At 59.1% G+C, this 22,807-nt stretch overlaps 1 protein-coding gene across 2 annotated transcripts in view; it reads right to left on the bottom strand.

The window, feature by feature from the left end:
• The window catches only part of SCUBE1 (signal peptide, CUB domain and EGF like domain containing 1), a 131,722-nt gene that overhangs the window by 47,072 nt on the left and 61,843 nt on the right, over positions 1-22,807 (bottom strand). Inside the window, exons 5-7 of one of the 2 annotated variants that reach the window (XM_082739858.1) lie at positions 8,285-8,410; positions 4,163-4,279; positions 1,451-1,540 (exon numbers count right to left, since the gene is read on the bottom strand). In XM_082739858.1, coding sequence (XP_082595984.1) covers positions 1,451-1,540; positions 4,163-4,279; positions 8,285-8,410 — 333 coding nt within the window. The remainder of the gene's footprint in view (positions 1-1,450; positions 1,541-4,162; positions 4,280-8,284; positions 8,411-22,807) is intronic. The other variant, XM_082739859.1, reaches the window with a different exon arrangement.

Below are 22,807 nucleotides of genomic sequence, written 5' to 3'. Positions count from 1 at the left end.
ACAGGCTGCACAGAGCACCAGCAGCCCGTCCAGATCTCCTTTGCTCCTCCAAGCCCCACTGGGGGAGATGGGCTTCAAGCTTAGTCCCCAACGTGGAAGGTCATATTCCTTCCATGGCCCCACTTACATCTCCCTTTGCCCTGGGTGCCTGGACTCACTTGAGGTTCTTATGAGGACCATAAAAGCAGGCGACCTCTCCAGGGCTCTGTGGCTCTGACTTCCATGGTCCTGTGACCCTAACACAGCCATGAACTTAGAGCTTAGCTAGGCTGTGCAGGATAGTATGTGACTGTGGGCAACCCAGGGTACCCCAAAGACCCTGTTTCCTCCTCCAGGACAGAGGAAATGTACCACCTGGCCCCACAGCTCCCAAGGCTGCTATGGCCTATCAGACTGCCACAAAGAAGGTTGTGAGGATCCGAACCCACCCTAGAGCTGTGCGCCAGAGGCCTGGGAAGCTGGTACCATCCAGGGACCAGCAAGTGCAGAACCACGGAACTAAGGGGCAGACTTGCTCTGTGAGCGAACAGCCATCTCCCGCTCCTTCTCTTTCCTCACCCTGCCGAGGGTCAGCCACACCCGCAGGCCTCCCTGAGGAGGCCTCCCTGAGCCACCCTGAGCAGTACCAGCAGTTTTTGGGCAAGACTCCCTAGAATCTGGATCCAGGCCAGGGTCAGTGTCCGGAGTGTAGCCCACATCACACCTGCCTCTGCTCCTTGCGCAGAGGCAAGTGGGTGCCTAAAGTTCAGGGAAAAGTGGGCCAAGGCTGCCCACTTGCACCCACCTCAGGCTGGGTCATTCACCGAGTCAGGAGCCTGGGGACCAGAAGGGGTTGAATGAACCTTGTTTTACCCAGGGCCTGCCAGATGGCCCGAACAGTCCTCTCTGGGTAGCAGATTTCCCAACTACAAAGCCAGTGCCCACCCGAGCTGTCTTTCTCGCCCTGGATGTGCCTTCTCTCCGGAAGGAGATGGAGAGGCGCCCTGCTGCGGGAATGCCTGCTCTACGCTGCGGCCCTCCGTCGCTTCTGGGTGTCCCTGTTGCCTTGCTGGTCCTGCTTATGTACTGGAAGAGGAGGAACGCAGAGCAACCGTGTCCCCCGCAGAGGCCACTGGGCACTGGCTCTGGGCCCCTCACCACACACACGTGCTTGATGAAGGGCGTAAACGTTAACAGAGAAAAGGTCAGCTCCCACCGGGACTGGAGCCCCCACTCACACACGGCCCGTGCGACCACACGCACGTGGACACTCCGCAGACAGCCCCCCCACGCACACCCCGTGCGCCGGCACGCACACACGCACGCACCTCCCGCGCGCCAGCACGCACGCACGCACGCACGCACACCCGCGCGCCGGCACGCACGCACAGCCCGACACAGCAGCACGCGCACGCGCACACACGCGGACAAAGGCGCGAGCACAACAAAGGAAGTGGAAGAAAAGTGTTACCCATGAGGAGCCGCCGTTTCACCCGCTTGTCCACATCAGCTACTGACGTGGCATTGAACTGAGAGCGCTCAATTGCAGCCTCATCCTTCTCTAAAACACAAGTAAGGGACAAACACGGAGCCGGTGGTTAATGACAGCCCACTTCCCGCGGCCCAAGACAGTCAGCCTCTCGGCGTGGCGCACACACAGCCAACGCAGCATGCCGGGCCGGGCGTCCGCGCCGAGGGGCGAATCCCGGCAGCCTCCAAGGTGGCGTGTTCAGGGCAGGGGCAGGAGGCGGCAGGGGTGGGGGGTGCAGAGCGGGGGACGACCACACAAGGGCACAGGTGGGACCCAGGGCCCCGCCGCGAACACACAGAGGCAGCGGCTGAGGTCAGAGTGGACAGACCCAGCTGCGGGGGTGGGGGTGGGGCACAAAAGCACACACACCCCCTCAAGCCGCACATGGAGGCAGAAGTGATCGCAGATGCCCCCTGCTCAGGCGGGGGAGGCAGGCACAGGACAAGGCACATGACAAAGGGACAGGGCCATGAGGTCCGGTGATGGCTGTGCCTGGACAGCAGATGCCCTGTGTCAAGGCAGGAAAGTGTGTCAAACACTCATGCAAAGTTAAGAACAAAACATAACAGAGGAATGAACAAAGACACCACAATGGATCCAGTCGAACAGACAGAAAGAACAGGGGCTCGATTTGGGCAGCGCTGGTTGCCTGCTTGTCTATAGAGGACTAGAGCGAGACATTCAAGTGCTTGACGAGGGGCTGCACAGATGGGTCAGTCATTTTAGGAGCGTGCGGAGAGGCAGGTGGGCAGCCGGGGAGCATTCTGGCCGCTGGGCAAGATGCTTGGCCAAGATGCTGCCCGTGGAGGAGCACGTGAGGTTAGCTGTTTGGCGGCCCTCTGCTCAGTGGGACACACGTGGAGCGCTCCGGAGAGGGGAACCTAAACAGCAGTGAGCAGAGACAGAAGGAAGGTTCTCCTGGCCAGCAGAGGGCAATGGCCCAGGCGCTGGGTCTGGAAGAGGGTTTCTAGGGGTAGGGGAGGGGAGGAGGGGTGAGGGAGGTTACATTAGAAAGTAGATCCAAGCAGGGACCTTCACATGCAGCAGACACTAAAAGATTAAAAAAAAAAAAAAAAAAAAAAAAAGGAGAAAGGATGAATCAGGTGGACAAAGACAAGATGTGTTAGACGAGGCTGGGTGTGTCTGGCCGGCAGCTGTTTGCACTGGTCCCGTGGCCGGCAGAGCCAGCTGCGCTGCAGACACAAACAGTGAGGGAGACCCAGCAGACAAGACAGGCAGGGGCCGCTGGGCCTCAGAGGCCCCGGGCAGGACAGAGGAGACAGGGAGAGAGGTGGGAGAGGGGGTTCTAGATGGGATCAGGCTGCAATAGAGACACTGGTCTGACACCAGGTTTTGCTTTGAAAAAATATATATATATTTTTTTGGTTGTTTGGTTTGGTTTGGCTTTTGGCTCTGAAAATAATTAATGAACGTCAGTTATCAGACAAGACAGGCAATCAGGGACCATCACCAGAAAAGCAGGAGGAATGAGATAAAATGAAACCAAAACGGCCATCTGAGAGGAGACCACACAGAGGAAGGGGAGAACCGGGCAGCAGTTCCCGGGACGATAGCCGGGACTAGGGTGAGCCGCTGGTGGCCTGCCGCACCCTGGCACCCCCACCCGGCTCTGAAGTACCAGGGAGTAGTCACAGGGACAGAATGCGACAGCAAACTCTGGCTTCACGGCTTTGCTTGCTTGCCACCCCTTTTTTGTTACTTCAAAGTCCCTCCAGAAAAATCTTCAGAGTCAGTAATGAGAGATGGGGTTCCCCATTAAAAAGAATGCATATGGTCACTGCCTGTGGGCTTCTAATGTTGCCCGACATTGAAGAGAAAGAAAGCAAGAGGATGAACAAAGTTGGATGGGTACCAACTTTGAAATTCTTCTTTTTCTCAGTTGAAAGATAAGCAGGGAAAGACGCTACTACTGATTATGGCATGAGGAAACCATGGAAATTCTAGCTTCCTCCTGCAAATATGGACCAGGAGGAAGGAGGTGACCAAACTCAAATTGAGACTCCATGAGACAGGAGGTGACAGAAGGGGCATCGCTGAAAAGAGACTCCAGCTGGGAGAAGAAGTCTGGCAAGAACCCCATTAGCTCAGGAGCAGAAAGCAGTTAAGAACACCCAGAACCCCTTGGGATTCTTCCATCCAGTCTCCCCTGGTGAAGACAGCGAAGACTTAAAGCTGCTTTCTCAGAAAACCTCCTGGTTTTCCAGGCTGGCGGTCAGCTCATGTTGCTAATGGGGCTGATATGCAGGTTAAATGAATGTGCCACGTGTTCCCAAATCAGGGAAGAAACCCGTATGCTTTAAAACAGAAGCTGCCCTCCTGAGGCACCCCCCCCCCACAGACCACCCCCACGTTGAGGATGAGGACCCACAGAAAACCCACAGTGACACAAAGCAGAGGTGCTTGGTCCCGGGTGACTGGGTGGCCCTTGATAAGTCTCTCCAGAAGGCTTCCCCTGGGGACATCTGCCAGCCCCATCAGTACTGTGGGGTGCCTCCTGTTCTTGTTCCCTTAAGCTTCCTTCTTGGAAACTGGGACATGGTGGGGTGATGCTGGGGTGCCGGCCAATGTCAGGGCCACAGGGTGCACCCTGGCGTGGGGGCAGAGTGGCACGAGGTAGAGGGGTGTACTTACCAATGCACGTCCGCCCGTCTGAGTGGAGGGCGTACTTCTGGTGGCAGCCGCACATGGGGCCCGTGTCCGTGTCCTCGCAGCTGTGCTGGCAGCCTCCGTTCCCGTAGTTACACGTTACTAGTTAGGCCCAAAGTGTACGTACGTGTGTATAAAAGGAATGACAACAAAGACGGTTAGTTCATCGGTGTTGGTTGGTTCTCTCAAGGGATGGGGAGCAAAGTGATGGCTTAAGGCAATCCGTGAATACAGGCGCACATTTCCCCAGAATGCAGCCCCCGCAGGGCCTCAAATGGCATGGCTCGCTCTCCTGATGGGACCTATGACATGGGGACAGACCTGGGTCATGTGGGCTTCCAACAGGGCTGGCACCAGCTGACAGACTCAGATGGTGTCAGGTGAGGAAAGGGACAGGAGAGACCATTTTCTCCTTCCTCAGTCCCAGAGACACTTAGAAACTGTCTCAATGGGACAGCCGTCTGTTAATGGCAGGCATCCTCCACAAGGTGGGGGAGGGCGGTGGCAGGCCCTTGCTGACGAGGACACTCATTCAGTTCTTGCCCAGCTTGCTCTCCTCTGCCCGGGACTTGGGCCAGTGGAAAGATGTCCCTGCAGAAGTCTAGTCGGTCCTAGTCCCAGCAGCCATCTCAACCCCTGTCCCCTCACAGGCTGGGTCCTCCCAAGGCAATGTCCGAACAGACGGAATCTGGGCAAATTAATGTCAGCTCACGTGCACTTTGGAAAATGACCTTTTATTTAAACGTGTTACATAGTCTGTTTGCAGGGTCTATGGCCTGGAGGAGCCGGATGGAGCCCTGCAGCCCAGAACCCTGACATGTTCTCCAGCATCAGCAACCTGGGGAGGCTGGAAGGGAGCTGAGCAGAAAGGAGCCAGTCTGAAGTAGGAAAAATGATAAATGCAAGTTACTTTAAAACAAAACTGCTTGTTACCATATTTTAAGACAAGCAGTATTGCCGAAGGGGATCCCAGATCTCTGTAAAGCAGCCCTGCTTTATTCCGCTCACAAGACAACCCTAAAGGTGCTCAAAGATGCAAAAATCAATCTCAGACCAACCAAGCCAAAAGTTCCGATTTGGCAGTTGGGGTTAATGTTGTTCCATCAGGTTGATGCATGGCAGGGCTGGTGCCAGAGGGAAGCCATGGGTGGCAGCTCCCGGAGACGGATCACATTCCAGAACTGTGTCCCGCAGCTGCCTCTCCCAGGCAGTGCTCTCCCCAGGGGCACAGCACACAGCCTCTGGGGCGTCCATCCCTGATGGTGGCGGCCCTGTCAGCCTGGACACGTGCCGTCTCCCTGCCAGCTAAGGAGGACTTGAAGAGAGTGGTTCTGCTCAGTGTCCCAGACGCTGTCCTCACGACCAGAGAGAGGCTCTAGTGGGCTGCCTCTTCCAAGGGGAACTAATGTCCCGTTAGCAGGAGGGGCCCGACTTCCGGGACGCCGTTTCAAGGACCCGCAGAACTGCTCCAGCTCCCTCTGGCCCTTTCTCCAGAGGAGCATCTCTTCTCTCAGTTTTCCCGGGAGCTCAGCGACCTGCAGTCACATTCTCTCATCTCTGAAACAGCTCGTCTCCCTGCCTGGGAAGAGCCCCAGGGAAGCACTGGTATAGACCGGCGGGGATCTCATGTGAGGGCAGAGCCCCGGGAATAGCCCTGCCTTGGCCCGGACCTCACAAGCCCTTCCAGACCGAGGAGAGCCCCGCTTCAGACCAGGCAGGAGTGGAACACCACAGCCAGTTCTTTCCGAGCTCTGAGCTCCCGGCCATGGGCCGTGCCCTGCAGGTGACTCTAAGGAGGATGGAGAGCTGTCTGAGGCAACCGGAGGGAGGGCCATGCTTAGGGTCCATACCCCTCACCGGGGTTTGTGCATCTCATGGACCCCAAGGGCCGAGCTCGTGAGCACCTAGGGCCTACAGCTTGTACATGGTAACAGTACGGATGCTGTGGGCTCTTGGATGACCAAGAAAGGACGGAGAGAGCCCCCTCTAGCCCTGGAGTGGGTCCTGGACTCTGGAGAGATGGAGTTTGGTGCAGGGGCCCTGTGTTCTCGCTGGTCCACAGAGGCTGGCTAGGCCAGGCCCTGGCCCCCACCCCAAGTCCAAATCTAGAATTTCCTAGACTCAAACTGGCTTCCAGGACTAGAGAGAAAGCTTCAGAGGTAACATCACATGAACTCAGCATGCAGACCGCACAGCAGGGGCCAAAGCTGACCGGATTGCCAGCCTTTCCCAGGAGGGCTGCAGGGTGCTCGCCCGCTCCTTGGCCCCAAGGCTGGTATCTGATTCTCCACACAGCTGGACGACACCCAGCGCCCGAGCCGAGAGGCTGGGGCTGCTGTTTCTTTCACCAGCAAACATTCAGGGCAAGGGCTTAGCTCTTCTCTGTTGGGGGTGGTGGGGGCTTTGCCACTCACAGCACTGCCTTATCCCTGACCTCTCGGATCAGGTTGGTCCCTTGGGGGATGTTCTCTGAGCAAAGCGTCCCCTTGCCATGCTCATCCCAGACGGACCGGTCAGTTCCAGCCACTGCCTGTGGCCTACGGCTCTCTCCCCAGCACCCAGTGCAGGGCCTGGCCAGTCTTGCCGAGTGAAGGAATGCTCTTTACTTGTGGCTGAGCCTTTTAACAAGCCTTGGCCATTGTCCAGAGGACTAGGAAAGCTGGAGCTCTTCGCTTTCTGTTCTGCCGAGGGGCAGCAGGTTTCTCTGTAGCAATAGGAACCGTCTGATGTAGAGGACGGGAGGGCCTGGCTGGAGTCCCGGGGCTGGAGCTGGGCGCCTGCCCGTGGTGACCTTGTATATGTTAATCTGTGTGATCCCACTGGAAAGCTCAGGAACAAAGAGGAAGGCCGCCCACATCTCAGAATATACCTGGCCAGAAGGGAGCATCTTCACATGGGGAGTGGACAGATCGTGAGTGGGCCTGGAGCATGGTCTCCGTGGAGACAGGGGTAGTGTCTAGTGCATGTGGATCCCCAAGACCTTGCTGACTGAGGAGGACATGGGTTGGGAAAGGTGTAGCTTGTGCCAGAGGAAGCTGATGACAACCAAGACAGTCAGACTAAGAATGACAAGCCAGTGAGGGTCAGTTGTTTCTTGTCCACAGAACGAAGGCTGGAAAGCAAAGCCCTTTTCTTCGTGAGAGCTGGGCAGCTCAGTCTCCCATTTCCGGGGCAAGTTTGGGTCTGCTTCTCTACTGGGAGCTGGGTTTCCATTTCTCTGTATCAGAAAGTGGGCCTGGAATGAAGTCCTTGTCTCTGGCCAGATGCGGGCCGGGCTCACACCGGTCTCTCTCAGCTCTTGGTACACACAAGCCAACCCGGTGCCAGCACAGGCTGCCCAGCTGCCCAGTGAGCACAGGCCGCCCCACCCCTCCCCACAGAGCTGCTGGGAGCTGGGTCTGAAGCTCTCGAGGACTATGAGTGTGTTCAGCCCTGGTCCTACTTCATTTGCCGTCTCCCACTGCTCCTGGGGAGCTGGGGGACCACATTAAGAGGCTGCCTAACACCTGAGCCGGACCTCCAGCCTGATCTTGGACGGCACCTTTGGCCAGAGGCCTCATTCAACCCAGATCTCACAGGGCATCACCATTTACAGCGGGCCCTGCAGGGGCGGACTTGATCTTTGATCCTGGAATTAAGGTCAACACAGGCTAGGCTGGGACCCCCCGGGTCCCACAGTCTAGCTCCTCTCCTCCTTCCCCACCCTGTTCCAGCAAGGGCTGCCCTGGTCCACCAAGAAGCCCGGGCTTGTAGTCCTCTGTGCACAGCCCGCCATACCCGCTGGAGAGCTCAGGCTCAGGGCCTGTGGGGCTCTGGGGCTGGGGTTACAGCAAGCACCGTGGGGCTCTTGAGCAGGGTCCTGTGCTGGGGCCGTTGGTGGTGGTATGCCGGGGGGCACAACACCGTGTCTGGAGTCCACAGCCCCTGTCCCTCCTGCCTCCCCTCGCTTCTTTGGAGACCCTGCTCTTCTTTCCGCCCCGAGGTGCCGAGAGCCCTCCCTGGGCAACGTCCAGCAGACTGGACCGACCCTCCCACCCTCCCATCCCTCATAAAGCAATGGCAGGAGACGCGTGGGGATGTCTGACCCATTTGCCTCCATCTACCTACGTGTGCAGTCCTTCTGGTTTTGGGCAAGGTCAAAGCCGGGCCTGCAGTCACAGGCCACCCCACCTTTGGGCGTCTCCCGGCAGATGTGGGCACAGCCGTGGTCTTTGTTCATGCAGTTCATACCCTCTGGGAAGAGACAGATGGGGGAGGAGCAGGGGCCGGGGGGAGGGAAGAGAGAAAACATTTTAGGCTGAAGAGAGGCGGCCTATGAAATGTCGCCGTCAGACGCGGCGCTCCACGGCTGCTTCTCGCTAGTCCCCCCGCCCCCCAGCGCGTGCCAGGGTGACCGCCTAGCCGTCCACGAGGGGAATCAGGGAGAAACCACCGACACCGGGCCCAGGTCTCGAACCAGGGCTCACTCTGAGAACAGCACTGTGAAGGCCTCCAGGGAGCCCACGAAGACGCGTCCCTGCCTGGGTCAGGTCACAGAACCTGGTCCGGCTCAGGGGTTTAGAGCGTTTCTTCATTAGGGCGGGTGCGTGTCGGGAAACGCGGCACCTTTCCATCTGCCCAGGGACGGCACATGCCCCACACGGGCAGGCGGAGACTTTGGTTTCAGACTGGGCCCAGGGCGGGCACTGACGGGTCAGGGGACTGAGTGGGTGGGCAGCAGCCCTAAGCTAATGGGCCCTGGCGGGCTGGATCTTGTTCCCTGGGAGGCCTGTCCATCCTGCACGGCCACCTCTCACTGCGCCCCTGCACAAGTCGGAGGCTGCCAGCCTGGTCTGCTGGACCTCCGGGCTCGTCCCTCAGCAGCCCCGTAGCCGTGCCCTGAACTACTTTGCCACTCATCTCCCCTCAGCTGCCCGAGGGGATCTCTCTCTGTCCCTGGTCACTGCAGGGCTCCCAGGACCCATGGAACCCTCACTCCCAAATGCAGAGCCCTGCACGACCTGCTGCTGGCCTCCAGCTTCACGGCACATCCCATGCCCCACGGAGCCTGTTCCTGGTCCAGAAGCACACGTGTCCCTATTTCCAAAATCTCAGCCCAGGGTTCCTGCTGTTTGGCAGGTTTCTTTTTAAAGGAAAATGTCTGCCAGCCTCAGATACCTTGTTCTGTGAAGCCTCACTTGAAAGGGCAGCCGGCAGCAGGCCTCCTTGCTGGCTGGGAGGCCTCAGAAGGGGGAGAAGGCCCCAGGGTGCCAGGGCCGGGCCCCCACTGCCTGCTAGTGTCTAGCCCTCTGGCTGCAGCGGCGGAGTCACCTGGGGCCCCGTTCCTCTTGCCCTTGCTTCGGCCCTTCCAGCTTGTTCTCTGGGCCGGCTCGGAAGCCGTGTCCCTCACAAGGCCGGCTTTTTCTTGTCTCGTCTCCTCCCAGGCTCCCCGAAACTCTACTGTGGTGCCAAACCCTAGGCAGCGGCAAAGTTCTGGGCACGTTCTGGGCCCCTCGCCCCTATAAAGGCAAGCACGCCCTTCAGAGGTGGGAACACAGGGTTAAGACACCTGTCCAAAGGCCGATGGGGCTCTGAGAGGCACCACCAGGACTTGGACCGGCACCTCAGGCTATAAACCTCTGTTTTGCTCCTGCCCCAGAGGCCTTGTGCAGTGCAGGGCTGGGCTGCCCCGGATTTCCAGGGCAGGCACTGGGGACCATGAACATGGAGTCTCCAGAGGCCTGGCCTCCACTCAGTGCATGCTGAGGATTATACTGAAATGTGCTCTGAGGGCTCTGGGATGACAGGGACAATGAGGCTCCCTGGGTGGGACCCAGTCACCCCTAGTTCCTGGGACGCCCACCCTCCCATGCCCCATCCCAGGAGACTTGATCTGCCTGGAGTGGCTCAGACCCCTTTCAGATGACCCCAGTTGATGTTTATCTTCCTAGTGATTTGTGAGGAGTTTCCAGATTTTATGAGGTCATCAGGGGTCAAGTGAGAGGTTATAGGTCACAAGTCCATCAAGAGGCTAAAGGCAGATGAAAGGAAGAGCGGCTGTCTGCCCACACGGCGCCCTGAGACCTTACTTCCATGAACGGTCCGAGAGGAGGCAGCCCCGGACAGAGCGAAGGAAGCCACAATCGGGGACACGCAGCAGCCTCCTTTCCCCAGGGTGGCTGCCCCGTGGGCCAGGACCAGCTCCATCTTGACCCTGTCCGCTGTAAGCATGGGTGTGGGACAACAGAGATCTGACATACACTTAAGAACACATACACCCCAGCAGCTACCACGAGGATTTTTTTAAAAAGTCTGAATTTAAGTGGAACAAAGAAATGGTCCTGAGGGAAACCTGCCCTGTGCTGGGCGCGCTGACCTCTGCGCTCACCTGGATTTCCCCCTTCCCCAGATCACACCGCTGGACCAACGCAGAGTGGGACCAACTACCCAACGGCTGAGTGAGCGAGCGCTCCGGTGCCAGGGCTCCTCACTGGAAGCTTCTGGTGCATGTGGAGGGACGCCCCCTCCTCTCCCGGAGTCCACAGCAGCACGTGCCCACCTTGCAGGGCGGCGTGGGAGACACAGCGGGCAGCGGAATGATGGGTGGCGTGGGGACGGTCTGGGGCTGGTGTGGCATTTCTGGGTGCTCCACTCCGGGGAGAGGTCTCTGAAGGTGCAGTGGGGGAGGGGGCACCGGGGGCCCTTGTGGGCCGGCAAGAGCCAACCTCACACGGAAAGTATGGCTCTCTGAGGTCACAGGCTTAAGTCAGGCAGCTTGGGGTAGGAGTCTGGTCTTCTTACTAGTTGTGTGTCTCAGAGAAAATCGCTTCTTTAATAAAGTGGCCATGATCATCTCTGCCTCACAGACAAGGCAGGGTGGGTATTCTGACACCAGATCTTTCCATGGGGGCGCTGACTGCAGAAGGCTGGTGCCTTCTCCTGTGGAGCCAGAGAAGCACAGCTCCTCGTGGGGACCTTGGCTAGGCCGAGCAGCCCCTCCTCAGGTAAACTGTCAGTGGAGGGGCTCTCCTGGGCCACGGAGACATATGCAGCCTCTCACCAGGTCTCCGGAGAGAGGCTCGCTCAGAGACTCGCTGACCTGAGGTGCCGGCCGGCAGGTGGTGGCCACCAAGTGGCCTCCCGGGCCATCATCATGGCTGTGTTAACAGTGGGCTAAGTCCGGCGTCCCCCTTCACTCTACGCTTAAGTGGCCCTTCTGGCTCCCCAGTGCCTACAAATGTACAAGGACTTGTTGTTCCTGCCTCTTGGCAGCCTTGTCTCCCGCCACGGACGACTCGAACTCCACCGCCCACAATTCTGCACTGCCCACTGAACGCCCCCGGAGTGCCCCATCCACGCCCCTGCCTCTCTGGTCTTCCACAGACAAGATCCTGGGCCTCTTCAAACCCCACCAGTTCCACGGGGCTTCCTGACTGCTCCCCTGTCGCCCCCACGGGGCTTCCTGACTGCCCCCCCCCCCCCGTCGCCCCCATGCCGCCGCCCCGCCTTGATCTCCCAGGGCCGCCCTGTGGCTGGCCCAGGCGATCGATGCCACTCACACAGATCTGTGCTTTCCTCCTAAGCTGGGAAGGGCCCAAGGGGCCCTGTTCAAGCTCAGGCTTATATGTGATGAGGAAAGGGAGATTGAATTTCCATTCCCAGCCAAAGAAACACAACTTACGAGAAGCGCTGCTAATCATCACTAACCATAAATTTGTCACTGGGGAGCTGATGTGGCCCTGAATGTTGGATGCTAAACAGAGCCTAAGACTTTAGAAGTCACTCAGCTTTCTCCCACACCATGGACTTGTCATGAGGCAGTCTTTCTTCCTGAGAATCTAGACTTTTAATAATGAGCCAAGATGTTGATGTTTTGCTGACAAAGGATAATTTGGGGTGGGGGTAACCCAGTGTGCCAGTCCAAGTCGATCTAGAAGCAAGCAGTGGAAACCCGGAGCAGGGAGGGTAGGCCTCGGGCCTTGATTGTGTCCACGTCAGTGGGAGAGGCAGGCAAGGCCCCCCATCTTCTACGGAGAGAACGGAGTGAGGTCACCTGACTCACTGAGGCTCTCCCCGCCCGCCACCCCCAGGCTCCGGAGCACAGGGACCTCCTTCTAAAGCCGAGCGCAGGGCCAGCGCTAGGTCTCCCGTGAAGAGGGCTATGGGACCCCTTTACATTTCTGACAATTACAGAGGAGCCTGAAGAGTTTCTGTTCAGGTGTTGACAGGCTATAGCTACTCATGTTTACTACAGCAGAAATTCAACGGGGGAAGCTTACATTTAATAATTTATAACAATAGAAATTAAAAAATGTATTACATGTTAACATTAATTTTTTAAAATTAGAAACTGCATTTTCCAAATCAAGGCAGAGCTAGCCAGGAGGAGAGTCCTGGCAGAGGAGAAGGGAGTGGGGACGGGCGCTGACTCCTGACCCTGCTGTGTGAATCCTGGGCGTGAGGCTGGGCCTCAAGCCACGTGCCCCCTCCCCTCATTCTCCAGGCTCTTGTCACTTCTTGTCTCCACTGGGTTAAGGGGGTGTCTCAGTTGGCTGCACCTGCCGCAGCCTGGACGCTACAGGAAGTGGTCAACCCGTGGTGGCACTCCAGAAGGCGCAGGCTCTGTAGGGCCAAATGCCACCGTGTCCCTCCTCCAGGAAGCCTTCCTCGGTCCCCCAGCCCAGTCAACGGCCTTCTGGACGCCTGTGCTCCCCTCGCTCACAGCACTGACATGGTGGCCATGTTTCTCCTCCCTGGTCTTCCTGTGACTCTCCGACCAGCCCCTGAGGACAGGCTGAGCTCTGAGCCTGTCGGTCCTCACTGTCCAGATAGGTCCTGCCCGGGACGGGCTCCTCCGTGTCCTCACCGTGAAGGGAGGGAAGTGGAATAAGCCCCCCTCCACAGGGGGCTGGGACACAGGTCTGGCCCTCACACGCCCGCAGCCACCACGCTGGGAGACAGGCTGACAAGGAGCAGGCCGCCCCCAGCTGCCGGCCTCACGGAGCCTGGAGCCCTCTCAGCCTCACAGCTTCTGGAGGAAGCTCCTCCGAGCTGGTGGCCATCAGGGTGTCAGCCTCACGTCGGCAACCATCGTAGAGAAGGTCGCAGCTGCCCAGCCTGGGGCGGAGGACTAGGGTTTGCTCTGCGCTGGTAATTCAGCTCCTCAGCGGCTGGAGACACAGAAGCCACATTACCTTCCCCTGGGCGCCGGGGCCCTCGGGCTGCTGCGGGCCGCGGGAAGATGAGTGTCACGGCGGGGCAGAGCCACAGGCTGTCAGGGCTGGGTGGAGCCTTGCAGTCCTGTCCATCCATCTTGCAGATGGGAAGAGGAGGTCCCGAGATGGGGCGTGTCTGTCTCAGGCCAGACGGCAGGACTCCAGCCCAGGCTGCTGGGCTCGCAGCCATCTTGTCCCGCCCTGGGGTCCCGCACTACGCGTGTGGGACCCAGTAGGCTGACTGGCCGCAAACTCTTCCTGGGGTGAACAGAACGGGGAGCCTGGCGCAGAGGGTGGTAAGCGGCGGCTGCCACTATTAACTGTCTTCAGAATTACGAACCTATTAACGTTCAAGGCCAGCGCAGATGCTTCTTCCTCCATGAAGCTCTCTGGGCAGCCCCTCAACAAAGCACATAACCCCTAGCTCCTATGACCTTGTAGCAGCTGCCCCTGAGCACAAGGGGGGAGCCTCAGCTCACCAAAGAGCCATCAGGTGACTCTGCTTGCGTCACCCCACTAGCCTTTGGGAACAGCGCGAGGGTCCCCCCAGAAGCCTGGCCCGCCCACCCTTCACCTGCTTGTCCTCTGCACCCCGCTCTCCCTCGGCACCCTCGCCGGCCCCCCCACCTGCTGCAGGCACCACAGCGGCCTCTGGCAGGCCTGGCCCCCACACACAACCGGCTCTCAGCAGAGCAAGGGGATGGTCCATGGGCCAGCCTACGACAGCCATGCCACTGGCCAGCACTGAGAGGCGTCTCTGCCACAAACGTGCTTTCTCTGGACTCCCCTCGCCGGCTGCCTGATGCCCCCGTTCTTCTAGTGTAGCTCAAGACCGGACCCTGCAGACCAAGTCTCCTGGCTCTCTGTCTCTCCCTTTCAAATGGCAAAGTGCAGATGGGGTGGGAGGCAGGGTCCACTCTGTTTGTCCCCCTGTGCTCGTCTACCTGCCGTCACCTCTCCCACCAGCCAGAAAGCTCCTGCGGGCAGGGAAGGTGTCCTGTTGGTGCTACGTCCTGCTGCAGGGCCTCCACAGGGCAAGGCTAGCTGCCGAGCCTGGAAGGTGGCCAGTCCCAGTGCTCACCACCATCAAGGAACCCTGAGGAAGGGTGTGCCAATCCCAAGAGGGGTAGGGGCTGGAACCCACCTGTGTTGTACCTGACTGAGCCTCTGGTCAGACCTTCTTCTCTTTTCTTTTTCTTTCTTTCTTTAAAAGATTTATTTATTTATTTGACAGACAGAGGTCACAAGTAGGCAGAGAGGCAGGCAGAATGAGGATGAAGCAGGCTCCTCGCTAAGCAGAGAGCCCGAAGCAGGGCTCGATCCCAGGACCCTGAGATCATGACCTGAGCCGAAGGCAGAGGCTTTACCTCACTGATCCACCCAGGCGCCCCGGGTCTCTGTTTTCTTAGCTGCGAGATGGGCTGTCATATCCTTTACCTCCAGGGGTTGCCGTGAAACTCAAACGAGAGAACTATGTAATGGTGTGGCACAGTCCGGGTTCCTGACTCAGCCTACCTGGTGCTACAGGCAAATCCATGCTAAGCCACCTCTCCCACCCCCGTGGGGGAACTTCAAGGGACCTCTTTATCCTTGCCTGGGTCCTTAGTGCCCAGCACAGGGCCTGAAAGAAATACTAGGAGAGCAAAGGTAGGAGAGAAGGAGGGAGGAAGAGGAGGAGAGAGACAAAGGTTGCCCAGCCTCCGCGCGCCTCAGAGAACTGTGAGAGCATTCTGCGGCATTCGCAGCTGGGTGTTCTATGAAACAGCCCCTCAGGGACCCCACGGCATACATTAAAGACTCTGAGAAGTCCTGTAGTCACTGGTGGGACAGGGCCCTGCCTCTCCTCTAACACAGCCCGCTCTAGGATGACCATGTCAGTTCCTCATCACCTGGCAGATGAGCTTGTGGTGGCCCAGGGACCGAGGCAGTGCAGGCCTGGGCAGGGGATGGGGCCCTGGAGCCTGCTGTGGCTCCCTTGGCCTCAATCCCAGGGTCGGAGAAGGTGGCACTCCCTCTGCCCTCTTCTGGGAGGGCTGTCCTGCGGACAGTGAGCGAACAGGCAGCACGGCCAGCACGGCTCCTGCCAAGGGTCCGTGAGTTTGGCAGGGGAGCACCGAGGCACATGAGGCGCTGGACACCAAGCACTTCTGCTCCAGGGGATGGCCCCTGAAGGGTCTTCAGGGTCCTTGGCTCTACCCGCTCTGCTTCCACCCCACCCCAGCTCCTCTGAGGGGGCCAGACCCCTCTGGCCAGCCTGGCTAGCCCATAGTCTCCATGATGCCAGTCCTCAGGCTCCTTCAGAGCAGGGGCCAAGCCCAGGCCTGGGCACAGATTGGGTTTCTGTGAGCCTGCAGAACCCAAGGGCCCCAGCCCAAACTCTGCCCGCCCATGGCTCCTGCTTTGTACCACATCTGCTCTTGGGGGTCGAACAACAAGATGGCTGTCCCGGGGCCACGTGCGGCCTCCCCTGGCCTAGCTCCCTGTGCTGATATGGGGAGTGACACAGAGCCAAGTTCAGCAGAAAGCCTTGTTTACCTCCGTGCCTACAGGGGAAATAAGATTGAATTTCAGAGTCGTTTCCAGAAATCCTGGTCCTCAGGGGCTTGGTGCCAGGCAGGCCAGGCTGCTCGCCAGGTCGAATTTAATTCGATCTAACCCATCCAAATCCAATTATGTTCTGCAAACTCGGACCGAGTGTCTCCTTGTGCCCAGGACCGGGCAGGGGGCAATGAGGAGGCAGATGCTCCGCTGCCAGGACACTGGGCGCAATTTCAGATTCTGCCACTTGCCGCGTGACCTTGGGCAATCACTTCCCACTGAGCCTGAGTTTCCCCGCCGTATAACAGTGGCTCGTCGAGGCCCTGCCTCCCAGGTGTTCACTCAAGCCACCTTCCCCTTCTTGGGCCAGTGAGGCTACGGACACAGGTGAGAGCTCCAGGGACGGCAGCCGCGGCCAGGGGAGCCACGGAAAGGTTGTAAATAGGGTGGGGGTGCGCTTATGTGGCAGGAAGATCTGTGGCAATGCAATTAGGAGCCCCTTTCTCTGGCTTTTCCAGAACACATGGTGTAGGGAACTTGGGCTCTAACAACCCTTTCATCTATTAACCCTCATCACAGAAGCGAGTATCACCATGTCCATTTCACAGACAAGCAAATGGAGGCGGGATCCGGCGGGGAAAGAGCGGCCAGGGCCACACCATGCCTGAGAAGCAGGGCCAGGTTCCCAGCCTAGCCTTTTGCTCCCCAGAGCCCAGGACTTGCTCGCCATGTCCCCCTACCCCCATTCCTGCCTACTCTGGGCCCTGGGACAGGCTCTGGCCGTTATTTTCCCCAAAGGCTTCCTATCATTTTTGGAAACTCCATGAGGGTATGCACAGAGGTAATCGATGGCAGAATCTGCCTGCCCCAAACTGTGTGCACCTCGCGTCTTCGGCAAAGCAAAGTTCACGGGTGCATCTAAAGCAGGGCAGGGGGAGGCGGGCCCAATCTGTTTGTACTTCAGAGCTGGCCCTTTCTCCTCGTCCTGGCCCAGGATAACAAAGCCGGAATGTGTGCCTCCCAAGGGTCGTCGCTATGGCGACGTCAGCAATACCATCACTTTCCGCATCCATGTCCCTTGACCACAGGGAAAGGAAGGCGAGCTGGGAAGGCAGAGCAGGGAGAAAAGAACACTTAGCCCGCTCCACCCTTCCCCCCACCTCAGCAGGAAGGGATTTTCCTCCCCTGCAACCTCATCAATAGAAAATTACGGAGCCCAGAAAGAGGCTGGAGCCTTGGGGGTGGCGGGGAGAGGCTGCTGCCTCTCTCCCAGACTGGGCAAGCCGGCCGAGCGAGGCAGGCAGAAACAAGCATGGGCTCCCACATGCTCTGAAGGGGAGTGAGGCAAAGCGGGAAAGGTCCTGCCATGGGGCAGAGGCACGGGAACGGGGGCAGGGACCGGCCTGCTGGAGGGGTTTCGGTGCGGAGCTGTCTCACGCCCTGTGGGATTCTCCCCACTTACCAGAGGAGGGTACTGAGGCACAGAGAGCTTACAGCTGATGTGAGGCCACGGGGGCCTGCATGTAGGGGGTCCAGCCAGAAACTCGCTGTGGGCTGATGTCAACCACAGCTACTGTTAGTGAGCACTTACTGTATTTTTTTTTTTTTTAAAGAACTTTTATTTGACAGAGAGAGAAACCACAAGTAGGCAGAGAGGCATGCGGGGGGGTGGGGGAGCAGACTCCCTGCTGTGCAGAGAGCCCGATGTGGGGCTCGATCCCAGGACCCTGAGATCATGACCTGAGCTGAAGGCAGAGGCTTAACCCACTGAGCCACCCAGCCGCCCTTGAGCAATTAGAGTATACTAAGCCCTTCACGAGAATCATGGCCTGTAAGCCTCACGGGCACTTCTCAGAGTAGACACGGTTATCCCCACTTCACAAGTGAGGAGAATAGGGTGAAAAAAGGCTTGGTGACTTGCTCAAGGGACACAGGGTGGACAGGCGAACATGGGTTTCATGGAACCTGCTCTCCCAGGGCACTTCCAGGAAGTGACAGACCGTCAGGTTGAGGGGAGGGCCAGGGAAGCCCGGGTTCGTCCCCTTCGGTTCCTTAACTTTCCCCTCGGCGACATGGCGCACTGGAACGACCCAGCTCCTTGTCCCCACTGCCTGTGTCCACATGTCCACATCCTGTCTCTCCAAGGCAGCTCAAATGCCAGCTGCTCCAAGAGGCTGAGCTCTCACCCTGACCCTGCCTCCAACCTCCGCGTTCCTCAGACCCTTTGCCTGAGGCTCGCCGAGGCTCCCGACTGCCCAGGGCCTAACCCCAAGCCTGGCACAGAGACAAACGACTAGACTGCAGGTCTTTGTAATGGCACCCTGCACGGCAAGTAGCTTTCTCCTCGTTTTCAGAATTCACAGAGGTTAAGCAATTTACCCATGGCCATTTAGGTAGGACGTGACACAGAGGAGACTTGAACCTGTTCCCTGTGACTCAAGGACCTGCCCTTCACAAGCTGCAAAGGGAACTTTCTAGAGCATAAATCTGTGTCTTCCCACTGCTAAAAACACATCGATGTCCTCTTAGTGCCCCAAAGGCAGTGCCCAGAGGATTAGGCTGAGTTCTCAGTATGGTACTTCAGGTCCTCCTGACCCCACATGGCCCGCGGTGGCCCTAGGTAACAGGGACACCGTCAGCCTGCACGTCCTGCCCTCCCGTCTCACCTTGGGGCCTTTAGGGATGTGGTTCCTGGGACACACTCCCTCCTCCTGTGAATGGCAGCTCCGACTATAGTTTCTTGAGATTGTGACTAAGTGTCACCTCTTCTAGGAAGCCTTCCTTGTCTCCATCCTCCTTCAAGGTCCCTGGGCTGCATTTGGGGATTGGCCGGGGCCTCTGAAGCCCTCGCACTTCCCTCTCTCAGAGCACCTACCGTGCTAACTCTAACTGCTGGGCCTGCCAGCCCCCCAGACTAGGGGCTCCTGGAGGAGGCAGGGCCCAAGCCCAAGTCACCTCTTTACCCCGATGCTCTGCACGGGGCCTAGCCCAGACTGAAGGCCCGAGAAATGTTCTGTGCTGGTGAGGGGCCTGGGCTTGGCCACTCTGGGCTTTTGACTCTTCATCAGAACAGGGGCCAATGCTCAGGCAGGAGTACATCTGTCTGCAGGCCCAGATCCGGCAGCGGCCTACGGTTATGGTGCCAGCTGGGACCTTGCATATCTCCCCGCCTGGTTCTCCCTAGAACCCTAATTACACTCCGACAGTATCTACGCTTGGCTGGTGCTCTGGGAGCCTCTCGTGACGAGGCCTGGGCTTGAGTGAGGACACAGGGCTCTCCCTCCTGCCTTCTGTCCCTGGAATTACATCATCCTGGGCAATGCCCGGCCTGGCCAAGGCGCCAGCAGCTGGCTGCCCCAGACCAGACCCCCGGGGGGACCCGGCGCCTAGCCCGCTGCAGGCTGTATCTCTGGGGGCAGCCCCGCGTGGGCAGTGGGAGTAATGAGGACTGTGGGCTTCCACTTACCCCGAGCTCCTCAGGGCCAGGTCCCATGCTAGGCCCCTTACACGTGTCCCTGACGGTCTCTCGCGACTCTGAGCGCCAGGTCCTGTTAGCAGTCTCACCTGACAGGGGACGATGCTGGGGCTCAGAGACAGATCGCCCGACCTGAGTCGTGGAGCAGGGACAGGAGACCCTTTGGCCAGCAGGCTGAAGGCGGTTCCAGCCCCTCACCTCCCAGCCTACCTACTGCCCCCTGGGATCCCCTGGGCTGCCTTAGGGGCCCTCAGGGGACCCAGCTCCTTTCCTCCACCTTGCCCGCATCTCACTGCCTTTGCCTGACCTTCCTCACTGCTCCCCCAACCCCACACTCCCGGGCGGGACCCCTCTGCCCTCTCACGGCCACCCCTCCTTCAGGCGCAGTACCCCCCGTCAGGGCCCCAACAGGACTGGCCCTTCTGAGCTGGCCTCCTCCTCTGGTGCAGCCATGAAAGTCCAACCCTTCTGTGACTGGACGTCCAGCACCTTCCATGTTCATCTGCTCACTTGCCTACTTGCTGTCTCTTTCTACAGATACTGAGGTGGGGTCTCCTTTATACCTCGCCTCTCCACAGGGCCGGCCTGCTTCTCGTCTGTGCCTTTCACCAGCGCTGCGCTCCCAGGGGCCGACCACCGGTGAGCCCCTCGTGGACATTCAGCGTGCACCTCAGGGTGGCGGGTTCGAAGTGCGCTGCTGACAGGCAAGGGGCATGGCTCCGCAGTGAAGCTGGTCTGCTCTGAACGACACGCGTGCGAACAGCCAGAGCGGACCGGGTTTCTGCAGAGCTAACACTGGAAGGGGCCTTGGAGACCATCTAGACGAAGACTCGCCTTTTCCTTGAGGAGGTTGAAGCCGCCGGGACAGTGACCTGCCCTGGCTCATGCAGCTGTCAGCGTGGGAGTCACACAGAACCTTTCGACGCTCAATCCCCTGGGGTTCCCAACGCCCCAGCTCTCAAGTTCAGCATTCTCGTTGCCACATCAGATGGTGGCTCACGAGGCACGGCTGGCTTAGGGCTGTCCACCAGCCTATAAGGTGCATACGCATTCTGTAAGCCTTTGCAAAGTGCCACCTGTGTGAGGCTCTATGTGCAAGCCAAGAGCAAGGCCGGCGGACTGCCGACCCGCAGAGCTGACACTAAGTCCCTTGTCACAGCTGCTCCCTAGGTGGCAGGCCCCGTGTACACGGACATATGGACAGACGGATGAACGGACTGCTGAGACCGTGGCTGGCTCCTGGCATCCCAGGTGATGCCGGCCTTCCTTCGGCCCCCACCCCGGGGCCAGACCAGTCCTGACACCGGGATCCTGGGAAAGCTGTGTCTGTGAGACAGGTGGCAGCGCCAAAGAGCCGCAAGGACCACGTGGCACTCCGTGCAGGCATGTGTGCGCAAACAGGGGCGGAGCTGCAGAGTCCCACAGGAAGGCGGCACCACTGTCGGGCGGGCCTGGCTCCCCGGCTCGGCCTCACACCTCCCATTCTGGCCCATTCTAAGGCGTGTGGCCCTGGGAGTTGTGCTGCTTCCTGCTCTGTGAAGTGCCTCGTGACTCAGGTGTTCAGCGAAGGCGGCCGGTCTCCCCGCCCCCTCCCCAGGCTGGCTCTGCAGCACCTGTCCCCTCTTCACTCTGGCCCCTGGGTCACCTCCCAGCACCCCCACCCACCCCATCCGGCCCCCTGAAGTTCCCCTGCTGACCACTAGGTGTCACCGTGAGCACAGCCAAGCCTCTCAGGCCTGGAGTTCGGGGACCCAGAGGATATCTCACTCCATTGAGGCTGGGGAGGCCGGAGGCGCTTTCCCCTCCGGGGGCTGCCAGACTTCCACACGTGCCACACGTGCCGCATAAGCACATCAGATGGCTGGTTAAATCTGGATTTCAGATAAGCAACAAATACTTGCAAGTATTAAGTATGTCCCTAATGTCGCATGGGTCATACTTCCACTAAAACAGTATTCAGTTTATCTGAAACCCAAACATAAACGGTGTCCGCTATGTTTTCCAGCAACCATATCCCTCCCTCCACGGGGACCCACCCAGGAAGCCGTGGGGGTTCAGTCAGCTCATGCAGCCCCAGACCATGGCCTGGCCCAGACCAGGAACAAATCGCTTCTCTCTCCTGAGAGGTGACTAGATGGAAGGAGCCGAGCTGCCGGCGGGGCCCCATCCCAGCCTTGAGAGAGTTCCTGCAGCAGCCCTTGGGCACCTGGGAGGAGCAGCCAGTACGAATGCGAATGCAGGGGACATGCTAGCAGGAGATCCTCTAAGGACATGAGCCGCTCCTAGCATGTCAGGCCGTGCCTCTCCTCCGCTGCCTATCACAGGATGGTGCCCGCCATGATGCCCACCATGAGATGGTGCCGTGGAGCAGAGCAGGGGCTCGAGAGCTGTGGCCGCTTGGGCTCTGTCTGGCTCCATCCCAAACCAGCGGTGCCGCTGCCTCCCCGCATCTCTGTTCCCTCCTGTGTTCACTGTGGCGGCAGGTGTCACTGCCAGGTGTCCTTGAAAAGGAAAGGGTATAAAGCGCTCGGTACACAGCAGGGCCCCAGCAAAGGCTGAGTTTTCTCCCTTCCCCATGAGCTCGCAGCAAGGGCAGGTACACGGCCTGTGGGGGCTTCGGCACTCCCACTCTTCACTCTGACTCGAGCACACGGCCAAGCTGTGGCTCTGCTGGGTAAACAAACATGCGGGTGCGTGCCGGCTCCGCTGCTGTGTTGGGGGCCCTGGGAAGAGGAGGACAGCGCTGGGGCAGCGGGGATGACAGGTGTCCCAAAGAGGAAGCAGCTGCTGCAGAGGCACAGAGACAGTAGTGGCAGGGGGAGTCCCCTTAGCTGCGGGCAAGCTCGGGCCGTGGCGGAGGGTGAGCTGAATGCAGCTGCGGAGCCAGCTCGACCACAGCCAAGCCCCACGCCGTGGGCAAGTCCTCGCAGGGGGCTGTGCTCACTGCTCAGAAGAGGGGCCCGATGCCGCCCACGGGGCAGATCCAGATCTCCCTCACGACGTGAATCCCATCTGGTCCCACCGCCACTCAGCACGTCTCCTCTGCCTCCTGCCCGGCTTAACACGTAAGAACCACAGCTGTGTCCTCCTGAGGAGCCCGCACACCGGCACTGCCAGAGAGAGGGCCGAGGAGCCCCTTGTATCTTGTGGTGCACACCGAGAGGAAAACATGCAAGCCAAGAGTCAGAGATGGCTTCCTAGAGGAGGTGAAAGCAGGCTGGGTTTTGAAGGATGACGATGAGTTCTCTGAAAGTGAGGGGACGAGGAAGGGCACTCGAGGTGGAAGAAATAGCACAGACCAAGGCCCCCACTGGGCAAAGGGCATATGCAACAGGGCTCCTTGGTTCCAGGGAGAACAGAAGGCTGGTGGGCGGGGGGGTTGGGGAGGAGGGGCAAGGCTCGGAAGGCAGTGCAGGCGGATGT

Source organism: Mustela nivalis, assembly GCF_964662115.1.
Source record: "Mustela nivalis genome assembly, chromosome: 7".
Taxonomy (NCBI): Eukaryota; Metazoa; Chordata; class Mammalia; order Carnivora; family Mustelidae; genus Mustela; species Mustela nivalis.
This window is presented reverse-complemented; position numbering and strand designations above follow the sequence as displayed.